The 24563-nt window shown below is 36.1% G+C and overlaps 1 protein-coding gene across 2 annotated transcripts in view; it reads left to right on the top strand.

Annotated features, from left to right (window-relative positions):
- ITGBL1 (integrin subunit beta like 1) overlaps window positions 1-24563 on the top strand; it is a 146660-nt gene that overhangs the window by 68748 nt on the left and 53349 nt on the right. For both annotated transcript variants that reach the window (XM_040537852.1, XM_040537843.1), the window contains exons 5-7: window positions 292-432; window positions 3181-3321; window positions 7795-7941. In XM_040537852.1, coding sequence (XP_040393786.1) covers window positions 292-432; window positions 3181-3321; window positions 7795-7941 — 429 coding nt within the window. The remainder of the gene's footprint in view (window positions 1-291; window positions 433-3180; window positions 3322-7794; window positions 7942-24563) is intronic.

The following is a 24563-nucleotide window of genomic DNA, read 5'->3' as shown; positions in this document are numbered from 1 at the left end:
AAAGGTTCAAAAAAAGCTTGCAAAAATAAAAAAAGGTTAATGTCATTTTCTTAGTGTTTATTAATGAGAGATCTGTGATTAAATGAAAACATGCTCTGATATAGATGGGGAGAAAAATAATGCAGATATCCTTTGTCTTATTTGATATAGACAAATACAGTCTACAAATTGTTTCTATTCTGAGTCTAGCAGTAAAAGTTTTTAAAAGAAAAATGATCAAAATGGTTAAATTGCTAATGCTTCTTAAAAACTTCCCTCTTTCTCACTGTATAAAATTTGTTTTGGGTTAAGGCCATGGAAAGTGTTACTGTGGAAACTGTTACTGTGAGGCTGGTTGGCATGGAGATAAATGTGAATTCCAGTGTGACATCACCCCTTGGGAGATCAAGAAAAGATGCACATCTCCAGATGGCAAAATCTGCAGCAACAGAGGTGTGTCATTTGCACATTCCTTCTCCACGTATTTATGTATCTTGCTTTTGTTTTAAAATATGTATTTTCTGCAACAGGACATGCATTGTGTTTGTTGATGGTTTCTAGTTTGTTCTCACTGATTTCAAATCTGGATATACATTTCTAAATGAGTGGATGGATACCTGTGTTTCCATATAAACTTACATATATACACACCCATTTTTAGTTGAAACTGACCCAAGAATAGCAAGTTCTTCTTGACCTTCATTTCTGTAGTAAGACCGAGCAGGAGAATTTATCAGTACATCTGCTCTGGTGAGAGACATGTCCTGTTAAATTAAATATTAACAGATTGATGACTGATGGATCAGTGCTTTAAGGCCAACAGGACTGTGTGCTGATTTACTCTTAAATAAGACCAAGGAACTACAACTGAATAGAGAAATAAAAACACAAGGCTCATTTTTTTCCACTGCAACCTGAGAGAGCAGCCAAGAGTTGTGCAGTAACAATGCAATGAATGTATATGACATTGGAAAGGTAGATTTTACACAATAGTTCTAACTACATGAGTTTTTTTTTGCATAAAGTTCCAGAATTTGAATTTTACCTTATACTTCTGTTTAATTTTTCCATTTTTGGAAAAAAAAAAAAGCACCAAATGAGGTTTGTATTCACCAACCGCAATGTTTGGCTTAGTTGAACAAAGAGTTAAAAGAGCATGTTATTTTTTGGCAATAGTACAGAATAATTACAGTAGAATGTAAGTTCAAGTCTCATAGATACTTCTCTTAAAAACATCTCTGCTGACAAAACCTGCTATAGTGTGAACATCTAATTATCTTGAGAGCATTTAGAAAACTCTTCTCTTAATTATGAGGAAATTGAAGTATTGGCTCAAATACAGAGATCATGTAGGCTCATTTAGTTTTGGGACTTCAGCAGTAAAAAAAAAATCTGTATTTCTGGAAGTAATAAATATGGAAGTGTTTCAGATCAGAAGTTTTTTTGCACCAAGAAAGTAATTTCTTGTCAAAGGAAATTTTAAATTTGAATGTGCAAGTATTTCTTTAAATATACATTGCAACTGAGGGAAATTAAGATAGTACAGCTGATATTCTGAATAGCTACAAACTCCCATACAAAGATGCATTCATGGGATATTTCCATATTTTTTACCCTTTCAACTATTTATAATTTTATCCACATAAATTTTTTTTAGGCTGTTGACTACGTAAGGTTGTTTTCCAACATGGTGTTTCTACTCTCTTTAGTCCTATTTACCCAGATTTCTGTTTACACATTTTGTGACATAGGTACAGTTCATCTTGTCAGTCATGAGTGTTCTAAAAATTATATTATTGAGGCTAACCTCACTGTCCAGCTTATGTCAGTGCTAAGATCGTTAAATTATTTGTATCTCTCCACCAACTGTCTAGTAAACCATCTGAGACCAGATGTGAACCTTTAGATTTTTTAAACTTTGGTAGGATGATGCTTCATATCCTCATATACAGGACAGCTGATCCAAAGTCACTTTGAAGTTGTTTTGGTGAGGTTTAATCACTCCCCAGAATTATTTCCTCATTTTCTGATTTTGTTGTCTTTTTTTTTTTTTCCCCTCCTTCAGTAAGGTCACTGAATTGTGAAAGAATCAATAATCACATGCAAATTTCCTAAGGGCTGTCTTGGTGGCTTAAGCACTAGACAAGGCAGCATCTCTTCCGGCTTCACATGGCAATCAGACATGCATGATTGTGTGGACCTTCTCTTTTTAGAGACAGTGCATGTGTACCATTTAGTCAACCTGCCCTGTTCTCCTCAAATGCATTTTGTTGTTCAGAGTAATTTGAATAAGAAGACAGTCTTCAGTGGAGTAGCAGAAAAGTGAAGCCACTGTCCAGGAAATTGACTGCATGCATCTGTAAGTTTAGGCTGCTGCTTTGTACCTGTTAACATCTCAGCAAAAGCTGTGAATGTATGGCCCTGCGGAACAAGCCATAAAGGCCTTTTGTCCTTTCGGAGATGTTGTGTCTATTTGGCAAGCACATTTGGATTTCTGAAGAAGGAAACTGTATTTCTGTGTGTGTCTGTTCTGACTTTTTCCTAAACAAGTATCTTGTATGTTCTCTGTATATCGGTAACATTATGCCAAATAAATATCTCTGTCACATATCACATTTTCATTCCTATTGTAAATAATAGGATGTGGCCATGCATACTGATTTGGGAAAAGTGAAAAAAGTATCATTTTCATGTAGACCTGTGCTAATGTTCTTGTTATGTAATTTATCACCTCCCAGCCATTTTCAGCTGGATTAGAATTTGTATTTCCTTTTAGTTTAAATGTTTATGCTTAACATTCATTAACTATCCACAGTGTCCAAGCCAAAATCATTTAAACATCATTGATTTTTATCGTCATTAGTGTCAGTGCAAATTACTGTTGATGTCAAAGATTTACTAATGTTTTGTGCACTACATTTTTGTTGACTCCTAATAAGGTTCAACAGCAAAAAGAAACTTGAGCAGGAAGCCAACTTGTTTGTACAAAGTATTACTACTAAATTAATCATAGAAAGTTTTACATCATAGAAGATGAGTATACTCTCATGATTAACACTTGCAGCTTTGACACTGCACTCCTGTGAGAGCAGAAAATTCATGAGTGTAAAATTAATGTAATCAAACTATTATTGCTTTAAATTACTCGGTTAATCTTCTGTCTCTGTCTCTTTTTTTTTTTTTTTTTTTCCTCTTTCCTAGGCACATGTGTATGTGGGGAATGTACATGCCATGATGTGGACCCAACTGGTGACTGGGGAGATATACATGGAGATACGTGTGAGTGTGATGAAAGAAACTGCAAAGCAGTGTATGATAGATATTCTGATGACTTCTGCTCAGGTAAGAAAAATGTAAAAAGGACCTTTTGTTTTATAACAAAAGTCTCAAATTGGTCTAATTCTGCTCTTTCTTACTGCTTCAATTCTCATTTTACCTGGCATAAAATATATCAGGCTTTAGCTGGTTGGTTGGTTTGATTTTTCTTTTAATTTTTTTTGAGGAATGGACTTTTTAAATTAAAAGCAAAAAAAAAAAAAAGTAAATCTAACGCTTTCTTTAAATATCTTTTATTCTCTGTAAATATGAACTATTAATAGGTGCTCAATTCCCTTTCAATACTATCATCTTCAGTGTAGTCTAACATAAGTTCATGAATGGCTGAAACTTTATATCCTATCTTAGGGAAATTTAAATTAGATTGTGCTTTATTTGTTATTGTATATTATATGGAAGGGAAGGGAAGAAATTCAAGAAAAACTGAATTAATGAGTTAATGAAAAATAGTACCCTCAGAATACCAATTCATCTAAGAACAAGAAGTGGAAAGGTCAAGATGTGGAAAATATGAATGTGTTGTCCAGCTACACACCACTGTCTATACATCTCAGACACTTTCATCTTCCTTTTTTGGATTGATGCTTCTTATGTCAACTAACACCAATGCATTCCTTCTAATGCATTCCTCCTGTTTAGTATGAGAGCAATCTTATACAAAATTGCATGCAATTTTGTAAAGCTGTTGTTAAAGATGTAAATACTGGGCAAGAGAGGAGGACTTTGAGCAGTACACAACATGCAATTTATACACAGAACTTTGCTAAAACAAGTAATGATGGTTTCAAATGGACTTGGCAGATGACAGTTTGTCAACTATAACATGTCCTGTAGAAATCTGATCTGGCCTAATTAATAATAGGAAGAATGCAGTCACATCAAGGAAAATAATGAAGTGGTATATTCTTCTCCTCCTACCAGCATGAGTGATACCTCATAGAAAGTTTATAGGAGGTGTTTGTAGTAGGGATAAGAGGCTGAAATAAACACAATACGTAAAATTCTTACTCTCTTGTCCTGTCTTGTCCTGTTATAAAAGTGCAAGGTTTCTTGTCTGATTTTTTTTTTTTTTTTAATATTGATAAATCACTAGCTAACAAAACTGAAAAAGAAAGAAAGAAAGAAGCATTTCTAAAAAACCTTTAGTGAACTCATTATTTTCTATGGTTTTGGCCACCTTCAAATGCTATATAGGTTTACCTAGTTAATATGCTGGAAGGATGTAGAACTGCAGCTATGATATCAGCGAGAGTTTGGGATGCCAATTTTTGAACATATTACTGTGTTCCTGAGTATGTTTTAGCACTCAGGGATTGTTCAAAATGTCAACACCAACTAAGGAATACAAAACTAAAAAGCATGGTGAATGTGTTCTGTAGTTAAGGGTGAACACAGGAGTTTAAATATAGGTTCAAGCAAACCTGTGGCACCTACAGCTAATGCAGCATCCCTTAAACAGGACTTGAACTCACTCTTTCTTAGATGTTATTGCCATTGCTGCTGCTGCTGCGCTAAGTGGTAATGATTGAAAGAAAGCACAAGAAAGTATGGACAGTTATAAAGAAGTGGGGAAAGGTACTGCCATTTGACATTGTACTGGGGACCAGAACAGGATTCTTTATAACACAGACATAACTGCAAATGAGAAAGTCTTGAGAGGTATCAAATGATGTACTCATACTACTAGCTTTATATAGCAAACTCATTTTTAAGTATAGCTTAGTTTTTCTGTCAAATGAGAAAAAAATTTCGGTACCTCTTATTCTTATCCCTTCCTCTCTCTGTTATGATTCAGAAGAGAAGCCTATTTTAACCTTAGTTAGCCACCCAAGAATTCATTCCTCAGATAGGTTGTGTAAAATTCTCCACATCTTCACATGAAGCAGTGTGAACAGTGTTTTGTTGTCCTGCTGCTTAGTCCTCTTTCAAAAATAGACAAGATGCTTAAGTGTTAATTTTGGTTTATTGTGGTAGACAGACAGCATCTGCAATTAAATCCAGGACTTACTAGCAGAGTTGTAATTGGATAGTCTTTTTGTTTGTTTATATCAAATAAATATACTTAGTGCCCAAAGCATAAACATTAGGTGTATCTGCAAAACATCCTCATTTTTCTCAGGTTTTAACAATTATTTGTAAATTGATTTTAGGATGAATCCAGGAGGGATTATTCAGATTAGGGAGAATAGACCATCTCTGTTTAGACCAACATCAAACCGAACTTTTCCCATCTTGTTCTGCTCACCTAATAGATAGAGATAGGAAATTCACTTGTCCTGAGTAGTAGGTTGAAATGATGGGAAACCATGTTTACATATAAAGAATGAAATGCTATGTTTATTTCATAAACTACAAGTGATAGGAATTGGCAGCCCTGCTGTGAGGATTTAACATCACACAACAGCAGCTCCCTCCAGAAGCTTCATATGGCTTGGGGTGACTGTCAATTTGCAGCACCTCATATTGGTGACTGGATGCCTTCTTTGAACTTCTGAAATGATGCTCAGGATGTTACTTAATGATTTCCTTTCAGCAGTGTTCACAACATTAAAGTGATTTTCATTCTTTAAAGAGAATAGCCTTCCTGACTTGACATACAAAGGAAAAAGGCTTCCATAAGAAAATTCTTATGTTCACACATCTCATTAGCCTTATTTTCCATGGCTTTAGCAACAAAAGTATTATATAAAAGAACATCATCCTCTCATAAGTATCTATCTATATCAGAGAACATATGTCCAATTCGCAACCTGTCAGCAGGTACACATGCAGCAAGGGACAGAAGAGGAGGCTTTTAACACTTTCCAAGGAAAACAAATAACTGAAGCAAAAAAAAAGTTGTTCTTGTGAGCTTAATAACACATAATCTGGGAACTACTCAATGCATAGAATGCTTGTTTCCATTTTCACCTCGTGAAGTGCATATGTTTCATAAATATAATATAAGCCAATATTAAAATGCAAATATAGTTAGAGGGAGATATAAAAATTGTATTTCTGATTTTCAAGAAGAAACTGGATAGACAAGTAGGCGTCATCAGATAAATGCTTTGGAGTCATGTATCCAGCATATGATGACTATATGGACAGTGTGAGAGAAAATCATAGGAACACAGAATCATCTAGGTTGGAACAGACTTTCCCGATCACCAAATCCAACCATCAACCTGGCCTACTGAGTACCATCACTAAACCATGTCCCTTAGTGCCACATCTACATCTCTTAAATACCTCCCAGGATGGGGACTCCACCACTTCCCTGGGCAGCCTGTTCCAATCACCAGAGACCACCCTCTCTGTGCAGAAATTCTTCCTAATATCCAATCTAAACATACACTGGCACAACTTGAGGCCTTTTCCTTGCATCCTATCACTTGTTACCAGAGAAAAGAGACCAACAACGTCCTCCCTGCAACTCCTTTCAAGTAGCTTTAGAGAGCAGTGGGATGTCCACTCAGCTTCCTTTTCTCCAGAACAAACCAACCCAGTTCCCTCAGCTGTTCCTCATAGATCTCACAGATTTAATCTGCTGTCGCAAGTCATGAAAATAAATATTTACTTTTATGGTAAGGGATGTTTTTACTAGTGCTAAAGGAATTTTTTGTATGGTCAGAATCCCACTGCTTGATGCAAAGAGATCATGATTCAAAAGCTCATGATGAAGCTGGGCAACTAGCTTGGGTTTGCTTTGTCTGGATATGTTAGTTTTCAGATAGAGGAAATGGTCTGGTTTCTTAACTTTCTAGCTTAAATTCTCAGGAGGGATCCATCTCTGACTACTCTAATGGCTGTTACTTTTTTTTTAAAGAAATTTCCCATAAAAGCTTCTGTTTATCTCAGTTGCTTTTCTTCATCCCAGCATGCACAGTGAATGTTACATTTATGTTGCCATGTTCAGACATGGTCCGGAAGAGTCAAGTTAGCTAATGAGATACCACAACCACATCTGACTGCCCTATGGGGATGAGGATTGATTAAGCCCAGCATTTTGTTATTTGCACACCATTATTTAGTAGAAGGCACTGGTCTGAGACTTGGAATTGCTGTGGAATTGCTTGTCTCTAGAGGATCACATTGATTGCAAGTACATAAAAGATGGTATTGGTACATTACTTAGAGAATATGCTGCAACTGTGGTAGAAAAAAAAGAACATAGAGGTAAATAAAATATTGCCTTATGACAACCTCACTTCTCCGGACAGTGAGATGTGTATTTGTATCCTCCTTTCCACTCTTTCACATGAGGAGTGTGTGTCAAGTGACAAAACACCCCTTACAGAAAAAAAATAAAGGAAATATGTCTCAAATGGAATAATATGCAGAGCTATTGTCAGAAAAAAAAATAAATACAGTGAGTTGACTGTATTTTTTGCCAACTGACACCTTAATAAAAAAAAATTGATACAGTTCATCTAATCATGAGGTATCAATACCTCTCATCAGCATGGAAGTTAATCTTTGATTGTATTCATTGGAAAGGTCACGGACAGTGTAATTGCGGAAGGTGTGACTGTAAAGAAGGATGGACTGGGAAGAAGTGTGAACATCCACGGTCTTGTCCATTGTCAGCTGAGGAAAGTGCTAAGAAGTGCCAAGGAAATTCTAATTTACCTTGCTCTGGAAGAGGTAAGTATTTTCATGCTCTAGAAGCATACTTCCATTAAAAGAATTTTTATAGGTTTCCAGCATTACTACAACTGAAAAATGTGAAATTTCTTGGCTTACTGTGGATAAGTCAGACCTGCATAATTTATGAGCTATTTATAAGGGAGGACAAGAATAAAAAGGGCACCTATTTTTACTGTCATCTATTGCATTGTATTTTATGTTACTTGCCTCAGTATTTGTTTTGGGAGTTAGGAAGGAAGCTTTGAAGTTTTGCTGCAGTTAAGTCTTGCTAAGGATATATTAAAAACATGAAATTATTCTTTGTATTCTTTGACAAAAACAGCATGAGATTTTCAGTCTGTGTAAAATGCTGTGGCACCGTTGTGATAGAACTGTTCAGATTCACACTGCCAAAGAACTTGCCCTAATGAATGCAGGACTGATTTCTAAAATGCGGTTATTCTTCAGTGCAGTTTCCTAGTTAGCCACTGGCTTTTCATTTGAAAGCATTTCTTTGTGACGCTGTAGCCTTTTCAAATCTCTGACTAAAAAAATATACAAACTCATAGGTACAATTGAAATGCACATTGCAAGCAAAACAAAAAATATTGTTCAGAAGGACAAGGACCTGCTAATTTTCATTCTCACTGTGTGAAATGTATTTCTTGTAGAGAGCAGAGAGAACAGTAAATATGACACAGACTTTTGCTAGAGCTGGCAATTGAAGTTGTTATGAATTCTGCTCACTTAATGTTTGCTGGGAAAGGTCTAACGCTGGTATTGAATTATTACATTTGACCCTAAATGTCATTTCATTTGCAATTGCTTTTTCCAATAATACTATCTAACATAGTCAGAAATCGTAGGCTGTCCACCCAAGTTAGCACTGTAATAATTATATTTTTCTCCTCCTGTAAATGTGTAACAACTCATAACTTAGTAAATGTGGGATTAATTGTATCTTAAAAGAAGTATGTGTTAACAGACTGTTGCTTTCTTTTTTTTTTTTTTTTTTTTTAATTACACTACAGTTTTCCACTAGATTACTTCTCTCTAGTATTGCTAAAAATTCTCAACGGAATTTCTGGGCACAAGTTAGGTGGAACATGGTCGTCTCAATCAGTCAACAAGGGAAGACTGACCAATGTCCCAATGTCATCGAGCTGGGCACTTTAGGCCTTTGACAAGGTCCTGCGCAACATCCTTATCTCTAGGAGAGAGAAGGATTTGAAGGATGGACTATTTGCTGGATAAGGAATTGGCTGGGTGGCCACACCCAGACAGATGTGGTCAATGGCTCTATGTCCAGGTGGAGGCCGTGATGAGTGGTGTTCCTCAAGGGCCTGTATTGGCACCAGTACTGTTTAATATCTTTATCGATGACATAGACAGTGGGATCAAGTGAACCCTCAGCAAGTTTGCAGACAACACCAAGCTGAGTGGTACAGTCCATACAATAGAAGGAAGGGATGCCATCCAAAGGGACCTGGGCAAGCTTGAGAAGTGGGCCCACGTGAACCTCAGAAGGTTCAACAAGTCCAAGTGCAAGGTTGGTGCAATCCCAGACAGGAGGACAGACTGGGAGAACTCATTGAGTGCAGCCCTGCAGGGAGAGAGATTTGGGGGTTCTGGTGGATGAAAAGCTCAACACGCGCCAGCAGTGTGTGCTTGCAGCCCAGCAGGCCAACTGCATCCTGGGCTGCATCAACAGAGGGGTGGCCAGCCAGTTGAGGGAGGGGATTGTCCCCCTCTGCTCTGCCCTTGTGAGGCCTCACCTGGAGTCCTGCATCCAGGTCTGGGGTCTGCAGCACAAAAAAGATGTGGTGCTGTTAGAGTTGGCCCAGGGGAGGGCCAGGAAGATGATCAGAGGGCTGGAGCACCCCTCCTGTGAATATAGGCTGAGAGAGCTGGAGTTGTTCAGCCTGGAGAAGAGAGAGCTCTGGGGAGGCCTTACTGTGGCCTTTCAGTACATAAAGGGGTCTTAAAAAGCAGATGGAGAAGACTAACCTTTTACATATAGGCAGAGAGTTACAGGACAAGGGGGAATGGTTTTAAACTAAAAGAGAGCAGAGTTTTAGAATAGATATTAGGAGGAAATCCTTCACTCAAAGGGTGGTGAGGCACTGGAATAGGTTGCCCAGATAAGTTGTGGATGTCCCATCCCTGGAAGTGTTCATAGCCAGATAGAATGAGGACCTGGGCAACCTGATCTAGTCGGCAGCCCATGGCAGGAGGGTTGGATCTGGGTGATCTTTAAGGTCCCTTCCGCTGAGCCATTCTATGATTCTATGTTCTGTAGGGAATTCAGTGCATTTCATTTATCATGTTTGCAATAATTATAACTAAAACAAACAAGACTTGTCATTTATTTTTCTTTTCTTATCTGCTTCTCTAGGAGTTGTGTATGTTGTGCAATTGGAGTCAGTTATATTATTTGCATAACAAGGCCTGAACTCTGCATTCACTGCTAAAAAAGTATCATACATTTTGAGTCAAATGACAGAGAAAAAAGAACGATAGTGATAAGAATAAGTTTGATGTGAATAAAAACACAGTCAAATTATAAAACATTGTTCTGTTTAGATGTTAAATTTTGAAAAGTTTTACAAAGTATAATGGGAAAAGTGAGTTTAAAGCTCACTTTTAATGTTAATGTTTAACGCATGTTAATGTCAATAATTCTATCCTCTTGGCTTTCTGAAAAACAAGACAAAACAAAACAAAATCCAACTGTGTTATATTGATGCAGTAGGAGGGAAATAAGTCCCTTTCAAGTGAATTCATTTAACTGTTCTGGTGGTCAAAATTTTAAAATAAAATACAAACAGTATCTACTGGAACAAAAGGTTTAATTGATAGCAGTTTTCACTGAACTTTGTCAATTTTCTTTGATTATTTTCTGAGAATACTGAGTGTTAGGAGGAGTGCAAAAGGCGCAGAAGTGTATCTAGGGCATAGTATGATAGGCAACTGCTGTAATGGAGGAACAAGGAGTTTTGCATTCCACACCTGAAAAAAAAAATCCTTAAAAGCTGTCATTTTTAAATGGAATGTGGTATCTCGTTTTAATTCTATGAATAATTTTGTTTATGAAATTTGGAGAGAAAAAGAGAAAGGAGTAATTTTAGACTAATCATTTGTAATTTGCTCTGTTTTGTTTTGCTTTTTTTTTTTGAGCCTGGACTCCCTGGATTTCCTCTTCTTCCACTATATTCTGGATATAATTAAAATTGTAGGAAGGTTCCTGTACTGCTGAAAGGATATAGGTGTTTAGTTGCTATGAAAAAAAAATGTCATTGGACTTGCACAGTTAAATTCTTTGGTCCTATTTGAAAATTCTAGGTATTGTCATTATAGCTCATCATGAGCAGAAGTTACATAAATCAAGGATTTCCAATCAAAACTTCTGGGAGTGGGAAAGGCCATGTAATACAAGTTTTTCTGAAGTCAGGAGTGAGCAATGTGTAACAAGGGAGGGAAGGTTCCAAAGAAAATTGAAGTGTTTCTTTTCCATTTAAACATTATTCTTTTGATGGTTTCCTTGTAATATTTTTCTGTTGGCTATGGCACAAGGACAGTAAGTGTACATCCATGGCGCTGCTGGCAAAGTTGAGTATATGTGAGTAAATATAATGGCCTTACTAAATAGGATATTTTAGTAAGGCAGTTCATATATGGAGTAGAAGACATAATGAAGAACCCAGAGATGCTGCTGCAGTTTATGACTTTTTCCTGTATTGTGTGTCCTTGAAGACTGCTTTCTGCTCACCTCTACCTTTTGTTTCTAGGTTAGTCAACAGCAATTCTGATAGCTGACACACTCTTTTGTAATCACTTTTATGCTCTTGGATAAAGACATTGAAAGATAAAGCATTCTTATGATTTTTAATGGCATTACAGGTAGCCATAATGTGTTGGGGGAAATAGGAAAGAAAGAATTATTATAATTCATAGTTTGTTTTTTTTTTTTTCCTTTTTCTATAGTCTCTGCCTAAATGCTGAGATATGCTCAGATTTTCAAGTAGAGGAGGTTGAAACTTCAGTTGTGATGCCCTTTTCCCAAGATTAACATAATTTATATTTTTGTTGATGGCATTTTCTTGTTGAAATGTTAAGTATGATTTCAAAGTTAAGTATGATTTCAAAATGTGATAATTCTTCACTTAAACAGTGCACAAATAAATTCCTTGCTGCCTCAATAAGCATTAAAAAAATATTCTTTCAAAACCTGTCTGGCCATTTTTTTTTTTTTTGTGCATTTTGCAAGACTTTCTTATATGGAAGACTACAAAACTCCCAATGATTCAGTCATTTAAATCTTCAGTAATAATTACAGAAGGTGAAACATAAAAAACAAACAAAAAAAAACCACAAATCCTCTAAATAATTCATAAAAAGGGGTTTGGAATTTATGTATTTTTATGTCAGAGATTCGAGGTGGTGCGGGTTACATAAAAATTTTGTCTTTTGTTTTACCTTATAAATTTTATAACATTAGCACAAAAATCATGGCAAAATTATACTCTTTAAAAACTGTCAATCAATCTGAGGGACCAAAATCTTCCATCTTTGAACTTTATTTTGAGAAGATGCTTATTTTATACCTTATGTTTTGCTTTTAAATGTAGTAATGATTAGAATGATTAGAAAAGGACAGAGAATGTTAAACTAATATTACTCTTTTTTATGATTCAGAATAAGCTTTTTTATGATTCAGTCACCCAATATTTTTGTAATATTAATTTTTCCTATAAAGTTCCAGATTTTTAACTAAGTGTTCCCAAATTTTTATTATTCACTTATAATGCAAATTATGTTCTTCCATAAGCAGGAAAAGAGAAGACATCAGCAACGCTAAGTAAGAAAATTATTTGTTGCATGTGATACCCAAATTTAAAGTTAAGTGTTTAATATATCGGGGTACATGAAAATTGTACTAAAACATTTAGAGAATTAAAAGAAAGCTATTTAGAACGTGACCTAATTTGATCAGCACTATCCATAAAATGCTGGAATACAATCTCTCAGTCTGCCTTTTGCTCTCCAGAGAGCAGATGAACCAGGGTACTTCTATTCCAGATCTTAATTCCCTTCCTGATTTTCCCCAGTTACTCACAGGAATAACAAACTGCTTCATGGATGCTGATCAACATGTGGAGATAGCAGAGAAGCTGCCAAAAATATCTTTCAGCATGGTCTTCTATTTCTTAGCTGCTTCAAGTAGGTGGAGATAGAAGGCTTTATATTGACATACTGAGCAGTAAGTGGGAATTTCTGTACTCTCTAATGATGTTATAAAGACAGAGGAAATATATATCCTCTCAGTTACATCAATCAGGCTGTCTTTACTTTCAGTAGTTCCAGTTATATATAATGGGAGGGATCAGATGACAATTTTGGGAATTCAAACACACTATCACTAGGTACTTTCCAAAAATGACTTTCCATAAAAAGTGTGTTGAGGAGGAGGAGAGTTTCTAGCTGGCTTCATTCATATAAAATGTGTAATACCTTCTACACTTTTATTCCTGAGAGTGTTTTTTTTTTTTTCACTTGCTGCCTGACTTTTCACTATAGATGCAATATTTTAATAATAAAAGTCTGTCCCTTTTAAGAACACACTGTACAACAAGACCAGTGTCAGAGATAAAGGAGAAGACATAGCAAAAAGTTCTTATGGTAGGGAATAAAGAGAGAGCTTATTGTTATCAGGATTAAGGGACAAGACAAACCACTTTTCTATCTTTATAAAGCACATCACTCACTTGAGTTTCCCCTTAGGGCAAAAAGCAGATGTCAAAATAATTATTACAAAAAAGCCCTGAGGAAGAGAACTGAAAATAAAAAGAGTAGATTTTGAGAATACTAGATGATAGCTTTCTTTTTCTTTTTAATAATCTTGTTCTCTTCACTTATCCTGAGTAAAGACAGACATCCCATGGCAGTGATTCAAAGAAAAATAAATGACAAATCTTCTTATTGGTAGTGTCTTTTGCCATTTTAATCTCTTTTCTATAATTGCTTTTATTTATTTTTCATATGGAGAGAATGAGACTATTTCTTTAGCCATGAAATTCCCTTTATGCTTGTACTCTAGCAATGGATATCTAAAGTACAAATTTTTTGGATTCTGTATTGATTTTTTTTTCAAACTCTCCTAAGTCCCACTTATCAAAATATTAAATTTGTTATATAGCGTTTTGACAGTTTTTTCACCATAGTTACTTTACAGTAACTTTGCTGTTTCTTCTCTGTAGAATTATCAGAAAGTGTTTGAGTTAGTGTAAGAGCAACAGTGCTCAATGCATTATTACAGATTCCCTGTGGTGAACTGAGACAGTGAGTCAATCCCATGTGTTCAGTGCTGGGTTCTGTAATGTATATTGCTAGTCTGCAAGATACTGTCTCCTGGAGTCTAGAAACAGAACTTAGGGACAAGGATCAGTGACAACCCTGAAGAACAGTGCCACTGTCCAGTGGCTGCTGCAAAGTCCTAATACTTTTGGGGATATCTTGGCTGTACTATTGTATATTATATCACAGAATCACAGAATCATCTAGGTTGGAAGAGACCTCCAAGATCACCGAGTCCAACCTCAGACCTAACACTAACAAGTCCTCCACTAAACCATATCACTAAGCTCTAAATCTAAATGTTTTTTAAAGACCTCCAGGGATGGTGACTCAACCACTTCCCTGGGCAGCCCATTCCAATGCCTAACAACCCTTTCAGTAAAGAAGTTCTTCCTAATATCCGACCTAAACCTCCCCTGGTGCAACTTTATCCCATTCCCCCTCGTCCTGTCACCAGGCACGTGGGAGAATAGACCAACCCCCACCTCGCTACAGCCTCCTATATATTTTATGTTGCTCTGAAACATAGCTCATCAAAACCTCAGTTGACACAGGAGATACTGTAAATTGATACAACATACTATGTCATGCAGAAGGAAAGAGAAACCTATGTCTGTGTATCAACAGGAGTGGAAATGAGATATAAAGATGCATGCTAAAAAAAAAAAAAGGCAGAGGGAACTATGCTGTTTTCTTCTGAGCTTTATGATGTCTTACCCAATTGGTCATAAATATGACATAAAAAAAAATCAGTTTGTAAATAATTTCTGGGATTAGATCTTCAACTACTATAGCTTCATATAAACCTATGGTGGATGTTGTTCAGTAGATCTTCATAATTTTTAAACCTGGATGCAAATCAGGTCATCTGCCCAATCCCTGGAAGTGTTCAAGGCCAGGTTGCATGGGGCTTTGAGCAACCTGGTCTGGTGGGAGGTGTCCCTGCCCATAGCAGGGGGGTTGGAACTGGGTGATCTTTAAGGTCCCTTCCAACCCAAACCATTCTGTGATTCTATGATCTCTCTGTGAGATAAATCCCTACAGAGGTATGATGCCTTACAAGGGCCAAAGGACTGTTGGTGGGAACCAGTTCTGTGCTTTCATCACTGCAGCCTTCTTTACCATAATTTTGTGTCCTCACAGTTCTAGTTCTTTTGTTCTAAGTGCAGTTATTAATTAAGAACTTTGGGGTTCCTGTGTAGAATGATATTGTCAAAACTGACCAACTGAAAAAATCTTGTATTTCTATTAGGTACCTATCGAAAAATGTATTTTTTAAAGACTATTGCTTATTGACTCAGTAAAGCAAGGCTGTAGTAGAAGTTGCAATTTGAGTAATTCAGTATACTTTGTATATGACAGGATGGGATTACAGAAGATAAGTGTAAACAAGGTAAAATCTAGGTTACCATCCCTGCTACCAGCTCTTTATTGCAGTCTCTTACTATGCAAATTGCACTGTTTAATTGAAGTGTAAATTACTCTAATATACATCATCTCTGAATTTGGCCTGCTGTTTTCATTCATTTTGCATGACCCCTGCATTCTGAAGGAGGTCTTAATTAAAGCACTATAGTAGATAGTCTGGCAGCAAATAATGTTATTAGCTGGTGTAACAAGAACAGAACATAAATGCAAGTCATGCGTCCAAGTGAGCATCTCTAGCTTTAAGATTGAGCTCCGTTATTCATCTGCTCTCTGCTTCAAGCAGAGATGCACTCTTACTGTGCTAGTACTTTAATGCCAGATGAGCAGTGTTACACAATTTGGTATACCCTTATAGGCTGGACTGGCACTCCAAAGTCCACTTGTCATCTGTTGAAGTCTAAGAAAAAAAATAATATGAACAAATAGTTGCACTACCCTCTCTCTTCTTTCTTTCTCTTTCTTTTTCTTTCTTTCTTTCTCTTTCTTTTTCTTTCTTTCTTTCTTTCTTTCTTTCTTTCTTTCTTTCTTTTCTTTCTTTTTTCCTTTCTTTCTTTCTTTCTTTCTTTCTTTCTTTCTCTCTCTCTCTCTCTCTCTCTCTCTCTCTTTCTCTCTTTCTCCTTTCTCTCTTTCTCTCTTTCTTTCTCAGTAATAAATATATGGTTCAGGAAGTACTTTATTTCCAATTAAGTGTTTTTTTAATCTGTTCCGGTAGAGGTAGGGTGTGTTGGAAGTTGTCTGTTTCTGAGATGTGGATGATATTTGCTAGATTAAAGGGGTCCTCAAAATATTTTGTAATAGAATGTGTGAATGTTCTGAAGTTTCCCGCTGGTATTCAAAGTGGGAAATTTGCAAAGAGGTAAAGAACAGAGAAAAAGTAACGTCTGTTTTATGATGATACTTAGGAAATACGGTTGTGGGATAAAATCAGCAGTATAACATTTATTGCTTGCAGAATACCTACAATGGATTCCTCTTTACAATGAAAATGACTTGCTCTTTTTCAGTATAGTACTTCTAGATTCAAATACCTTTCTTTTTGTTCTTGCCAGTAAGAAAGACAGTGCAAGACAAAACAAATTCTGATGTTTAAATGGATATGCAAGATGCAGGCACAATTATTTATATATGATATGTTTATATAGTTATTTATATACATGTATATTATTATGACTGAGTAAGGATCAGAGAGCATACTAACAAAGGTGATGCTTTGGTCTGCTTCAGACCATCTAATCAAGAGAGGATGTAAATGAAGCCTTTTGCAGATAGCGGAAGGAAACCTCAAGATTGTTCTCCTTGCTACACAGAGGCAAATTCAGTCACCTTGATACCTGCTGGATGATCAGGAGAACTCAATGCAAGTAATCCAAATCTCTGACACATTTGGAAGAAAATTTCATGACTAAAGTGGGCCAGCATGGGGGTCATGTCATTGTCAGGCTGTTTTCTGTCACCTTTGAAAGACTGTGGTGACTGGGGGAGGGTTCATGATGATTGAAGAAAGGTAAAACCAAAGGCAATTACAGGTCAGTCAGCTTAATCTCTGTCTGGGAAAGTGAGAGAGCAAATCCTCCTGGAAGCTATTTCCAGCTACATGAAGGATAAAATGTTGTCTATAAACACAGAACATGGAGGTTTACCAAGGGCAGATAATGCTTAACTAACCCGATTTCCTTCTGTGACAAGGTGGCCATCTGTATGTATAAGGGGAGAGGAGAGAATGTTGTATACCTTGTCTGTAGCAAAACCTTTGACACAGTCTCCTGGAGTATCCTTATTGTCAAATTGGCAAGATGTGGACTGGCTAGGTGAATGGATGGAAAATTGACTGGTCTGTTGGTCACAAGGAATGGTGATCTGCAGAACAAAGTCCCTCTGGTAGATGATTACTGATGGTAACCCTCTCAGGAGCTGATATGAGACAGTAATTGTTCGACATCTTTGTTAACCTGGATAATGGGACAAAGTGCACTATTGGCAAGTTTGTAGATGATAAGAAATGGGGAGTAGAAGACGATACACTGGAAGGTGAGACTGCTATTGGGAAGTATCTGGACAGGCTTGGAAAGATGGGCTGACAAGAATTTAAGCAAGGCAAATGGAAAATCCTATATCTGAGAGGATTTTCATCATAAGAGTTAATTTCAGTGGCTAAGAATGGATAGGGCACAAAAGGCACAAATCTGTAAAAAGTTGGACTTCATTCCTTTCACTTCTTGAGAGGAATTTATTTTTCTGATGGCTGCAAGCGTTAACCACATGATAGTTCCCCCTTATTCTCTCAGTCGGTGCCTCTGAAATGCTACCTTCTCTGGACACATTAAAATTTTCCTCTTGCATGTGAAATGTTCTTCCTTGTTCTTGTTCTCTTCATTGTAATTCTTGCTCCAGCAGACAAAGACGACCTCTTTCATCTGTGAAAGACATCTGTGAAAGAACTTGAAGGCCAGGTTTATCTTCTCTCTGACATCTATATTCTGCACATAATCTCTTCTGTATCCCAATCTTGCTGAAGTGTTCTTGGCCTGTATTTTCCCATTTTGGATTGGTGGGTTTCTCTTGCTGTTTCCAAAACACTCAGCGATTCTTAGAGTGTCTTCTGACATAGATGGCATTTTTTGTTCAGGCATCCCTGTTTCTTCAAATTTTTGAACTTGACTTCTTGTTAAGCAGAGCAGGAAGCATAATAAAAAAAGGGGAAAAAAAAAAGCATAATGTGTTTACCTTACGGCCATTCAATATAAAAATCTTTGGAATTATTATTCAGAAAAAGAATATATGAGAAATAATATTTTTGACATGTTATGGCGTGTAAGTTTAGGTTAAACTTTCACAATGATGTGTATCAGTAGATGATGCATGTACCCTAGAAGAATTTTCCATATATTAATAAGATGTAATAGATCACAGACTTAAGTTGTCAGGCCAACTTATGCTGTTTACAATTGAAAGATTGGGGTTAGTATTCAAAAAGTTCAGGCAAAGCTTTGCATAAGTGGATACTGCAAGTGCTACACTTGGCAGCAGGCTGGCAATTTTGGAACATTTCCCTGTAGTGGATTGCTGTAATTATCATAATTGCCATTACCTAATCAAAGAATGGACTGACACTCATTTATGCTAGACTTCCTTTGAATCTTTTGTCTAGTCTGTGTCTTTCATTTGATTGTATGGTGGGCTGAATATAGACCCACAACACATCAACACCTTTGATGGATAGTGTGTGTTTGCGGAGTCTAGAAAAGCAATGTATTGTTGTGAATGCTAGATGGAAGAATTGCATACACTTAAGTAGGAAGTCCTGATAGTCAGAAGTTTGCAGTAAAATTTATTTAGTTTCTGTTGAAGGATGCCTAACAAACATCAAATATGCTTGTTTTGGTATACCAATATCATTTGTAAAGAGGTAGAACAAGCTATTTTTTTTTCTAGTCACAGAAGACAAGAACCAATTAAACTTAATAATAATTTTGAAAGTAGATTAGATTTTCGCTGCTCCAAGGTGTCATCCTATTTTGGTTCACTTCAAAAATCATCTTTAACCTGAAGTCAGGATTTATCAATGTCCTGAGTACTTGCAGAAATATGGGAATGATTCACACTGCAGACAAAGTTATTCATTAGAACGTGCAAGGGCAGTTGTCTGATGGAATATTTATGCAACGCATACGAGGCAAGAGAGAAATGCAGGTTCACCTTGCATCTTTGGAAACATAGCAGGTGTGCAAAACAAAAGTATCTGTAAGTATCATCTCTCTGATTACTTTGGTATATCAAGTATTTGTAGTTTGATCGCAGTAACAGGAGACCTTCCAAAGAATGTCTGCTGGAAAAACAAGAAGCAGCTGAGGTGTGTGTACATGTTTATATGTGAGAGCTGATTAGATTTCACAGCTTGTTGACCAGAAAAATATCTGATAGAAAGTCATGAAGTTGTTTATTGCCACAAAAATTGAAATGAAGGCCAGTATTGTTGAAAAATTTTGTTCACATCCTCATAATAAATGTATGTATATTGAAACATTACTGAATGAGTCAGCTTGCATTTGCAAATGCAGAGCTGACTGCTGTATGCACAACAAAGCACTTATTTTTTTTTGCCTGTGCAGCTGCATACAGTAAGGAGAAAAAAAGTCAAGACATCATGTTAAATATACGTTAGTTATTGTAAACACAGTAGAGTATTCTGGGTGAGGTTCATATCTTGAATTTAGCTAGTTATCCACTTTGAAATATGTCAGCCTTTGTTTTCAGTGGAATGACAGTGCCTTCAGATGCGAGGCAATCTTTGCATTAATTTTATATTTCTGTGTCGCTAAAAGATGAATTGTCATCATTCCTACTTTTCTCTACTGTCCTTAATGAGAGCGACTCTCAGGCTAACCTTCAGATGCCTTCATCTGGGTTCTATGAATTTCACCAGTTTATGAAATTGTTTACCCCAACTGTAATGTTTTATTACACTACAAATAAAATTAATAGATATCTGTGTGGGCTGGAGCGAAGAACCTCTGCTGCTGATACCCGGATATGAGTCCTTGTTCTGAATATGTTATTGTAGTTTATGGATTGTTTCAAGCTGCCTTAGCAGTGCCTCCAGACTAGAAAATTAAACAGTACTATGGATCATCTCCAGGCACTGCAGCTTGTTTGCCTGTAATGTCAAATTGTTAGAACAATCACTGGTCTACTTCTGCCCTGTGCCAGCTAGTATTCTTTCCAAACCATTCCTGTTTATAGTACAGGAATTAGCGTGGGCTAGTGACTGGTCCCAGCAGGCAGCCTGGATAAGGCCACCTTCAAGGAAGACAGCTCGGTAGTACGGAAGCCAGTTCTTGCGTGCCAGATGGCCCCAGTGCCAGGGAACAGTCCCAGTCCCATTTAACTGACTAGTAAAGAGACATCTATCAAACACCATGCTGTTGTTATAACAATGAAGACTGACCTTCTTTCTGCACTGTGGTTGGTACGATATGTGTTTAGCCCACAGGAAAAGATGAAAGAAAGAGGAGTCTCCAGCGCACCTTGCCAAAGACCTGCTGCCTATTGTGAAGCTGCTGCCTGCTCTGTGACTTTTCCAAGACAGCAGATTATGTAAAATAAATGGATTGGTGCTGTCCCCAAATTGATTTTGTATAGTGAAACACAAAATTAATAGATTCCCAGGTTGACTGAGTAGTTAGATTTCTTCCTTGTTTTGTGCTTATAAAAAATTCACTTAAAAATACCTTAAAGGCCGTGAAAATTCAAATGGAAGCAGTCTTTTTAGCTGAAAACTGTTAAGAATCAAAAGAGTTTGGGGTTTTGGTGAATACTGTAAGACACTTTGCTTTCCAGAAGCTGTGTTTTGGAAAGGAAGCCTGCAATGCATGGTGTGATTTTAGAAGCCCAACTTTCCATGATACAAAAATTAAACCTCCCTTCATCTACACACTTTTCTTAGTTGGGTTTAGACCAGACCAGATTCCAGCCTGAATAATGCTTGCTTGCTTGTCTGTCTCATAGTTTCCTGTTTGAGGTGTTTGAGATTTCTCTTCAAGTATTTTGCCATGTAATGTTTATGATTGCAGAATGAGTTATTCCACTCCCACAGTAAATGTATATCAGTAAAGCACATTTGAAGAATACAGATACAAAGACTGAAAAGTTCTTTCAATTCTGTAAGGGACAAAGACATTAAAAAGCTAAACAATCAATTTTTTATGATAGACAAAAATAATGTGTTTTATCAATAGTTATATTCTGGTTTAGCTAAATTCTAGTAAAGTGCTATTTACTAGCTTTGAATGAAGCACTGATGGATATAATAGAGATGCAGGTATTTGTAAGAGTCAGAAAACTACAAGGGAAATTTATGAAGTCAGTGAATATCATTTTCAAAGTATGTAGCCTTTCCTATCAGGAAGAAAAATCCAACTTGTTTAGTAAAGTACTTTTAAGAAATTAAGACATTTAGTAAGTGCCAAATTTAAGTCAGTGTGATCTTGATATTTTAACTGACTTTTTCTTTTGCTACTTTTTGAGGCTGGTGTTATAGTGCAAAGGAGCACAGTGATCAATTATATTATTTACAAGGAAAATAAATAAATTAATTAATTAAAAAAAAAGACAAAGAATGGACTAACTTGCAAAAGCATGTAACATTTGATTATTTTTTTTTTACTAAAGAAATTAAAAAGGAAAAGTTTATGAGTTGCTGTTAAGTAAGAACTGTCTTTTAAAATATTTTCTTTAGAAAAGCAGTTCTCTAGTGTTTCAGATGTCTGTCAAACACCTGTTGGTGAAACTTGGCAACATTTTCTATATGGATAGTGCTTTTAAGTATTTTGTTCCCGGTGATTGTACAAACAGTTGCAACCTTGCATTCAGTAGAAAACTGAAACAACAGCATAAGCTGCACAAAGAGAGTGGGAGATGTGAAAGTGCTTCCTTACTTTTAAGAGATCTGTGTACTATGAGAACCAAGTACAGACTGGACTAAATATTTTAACTGGAAGCAAGCAGCCTGAGAAGTGAGATTGAAGGAAGTATTCTGATGTCTCACTGAGAGTTTTTGCAGTTATCAGAGGAAAGTAGGAAGTATAATTAGCAACTAGGAACCTAAATACTTTCTGAAGTCTTTGTTAGATATAAGTTTAAGTATCTATATGAAACCTTGGGAAATAACTCTATGGTAAAAATGTTTTCTGCAGTTTATGGTTGAAGGAATTGGTGCAAAGTTCAATGCTGGTTCAACATTAAGAAAAGTTAGGCTAAAAGCCAGTCTTCATGCTAAGAAAATCTTAAGAAAATTTTCTTCAAGTCAAAATCTTTGTCCCAGAAGGTGTGAATCTCTTTCTGTGATACTGTTTCTCACAGGCGAACTAGAAATTGCTGTAATATATTATCTCATTTTTGTTTCCTGAATATCATTATTGAATTTCTTTTACAGGAACTGCTGCAGTTTTTCTAAGTAATAGGTCCATTGGTTCAAATGTTCTGCCCTTTCATTGCCATCTTAATTTGTCCGGTGTTCAAAATACTTTAAGCAGACAGCTTTGTCAGTTCTGTTAGGAGCATTACTTTATGGCACACTTGAAGTCTGATATTTGTCTTTGTCTGTGGTTTTTTTTTTTTAGTTTGTCATACAAATCACACTTCAGAGAACCAATAAAGCAAGACATGACCCAAAAAACCTAAATGCTTCCAATTAAATCATAAATTCTGTGAAATTTACTGGAATTTCAGCTTTCCAGTTCTAAAATTGAAAGCTTTGTGTTGGGTAAAACAAAATGAAACAGCTATCTGACTATTATAGAGGTTTTCAGAAAGATGTATATCAAATCCAACAAATTGCTGCCACAAAAATATTAATAATGTCTGAATCTGCTAAGTCTGTGACATGGAGCCAGAGAAGGGCAGCCAAATGAGTTACTAAACATTAATGGTTTTATTTTGTTTCAATTTATTTTATTTTATTTATTTATTAACCTGGGTAAATGGACATGGATTTTAAACCCAAGTACCTGATTCTAGTTTACTATTTTCTCATAACACTATATATACACCCTTTATTTCTCATATTTGTAACATAATAAAATAAGCAATTATTTTAATTATAAAAATAATGTACATTATAAATCAGTCCTTGCTCAAATATCTGCTTCAAAAGGACAACATTTTACTCAATGAATGTTTTAGGAAAGTTGCATTGTAGAGTAGAACTGGACATCAACCTCTGTAAGTCTAATACATTCCTTTTCTCTAGCAGTTTACTCATGAATTTTTTGAATGCATCTTCTGCCTCTTTTGGGCAGGCCAACTTTGGAAATATATAAACACACATGCTTTTCTCCTCATTATGAAAGGTGATCGTTTTGTAACTATGCCAGTGCAGTGTATGTGTATCAGACTGTGGAACATACATACAAAAAAAAAAACCTTCTTTCTAAACAGGTCATGAAGCTGCCTTGTTCCTAGAAGGGACTTGTGTCCAAACACATTAGACACGATGTCTAGTGGATGTTAAAGAGAAACCTGGAACATAACACCTGGTTTCTTAAATGAACATTGGACTCTAAAATATAGTACATAAAAGCGGAAACCTTACCACAGGGACCAATTTACAAACAGTGCTACTTATTAGTGCTGCCAGTAGATGGCATTCTTTATATTAACTAAATAACCAATGGTTTAAAACCTGTTTGTTGGTGTTTTTGGGGGGATGGGTGTGGGAGTAAGGTTGACAGACATTCCCTCTTCAAAGTATTAGAATTTTCACAGAAATCATGCATATCTATTTTGAAATGGTTCATCAAATTTCATTATTTCAGTTCAACATTTTTTTTTGTCCAAAATGAAACAGTCATTTCAGATTCATGTAAAGATGTAATTCATATGACGTGGTAATTTTTATTTTTGTTTGGGTGAGAAAGAAGAAAGGATTTTTTCTTTTTAGAATGATAAAAACAATATGTAACAAGGAACTGAAAGTTTAATTTTGCTGCTTTCATTCAATAAAATTACTGTAAGAGGTATTTTTTTTTTGTGTGTGTGTGTGTGGGGGGCTGGCTATTACTACTGTCCACAGATCCTACAGACTATAGCAGATCTGTCATATGCTTGGGGAATAACCTAGCAACCTGAGTCCAGGTGTAACTTATAGATCACTAATCTTTCTCTTTCTTTCTTTCTTTCTTTCTCTTTCTTTCTTTCTTTCTTTCTTTCTTTCTTTCTTTCTTTCTTTCTTTCTTTCTTTCTTTCTTTCTTTCTCTTTTTCTTTTTCTTCCTTCCTTCCTTCCTTCCTTTCTTTCTTTCTTTCTTTCTTTCTTTCTTTCTTTCTTTCTTTCTTTCTTTTTCTTTCTTTCTTTCTTTCTTTC

Source organism: Cygnus olor, chromosome 1, assembly GCF_009769625.2.
Source record: "Cygnus olor isolate bCygOlo1 chromosome 1, bCygOlo1.pri.v2, whole genome shotgun sequence".
Classification (NCBI taxonomy): Eukaryota; Metazoa; Chordata; class Aves; order Anseriformes; family Anatidae; genus Cygnus; species Cygnus olor.
The sequence above is the reverse complement of the archived record's forward strand: the minus strand, read 5'-3'. Positions and strand labels throughout refer to the sequence as shown.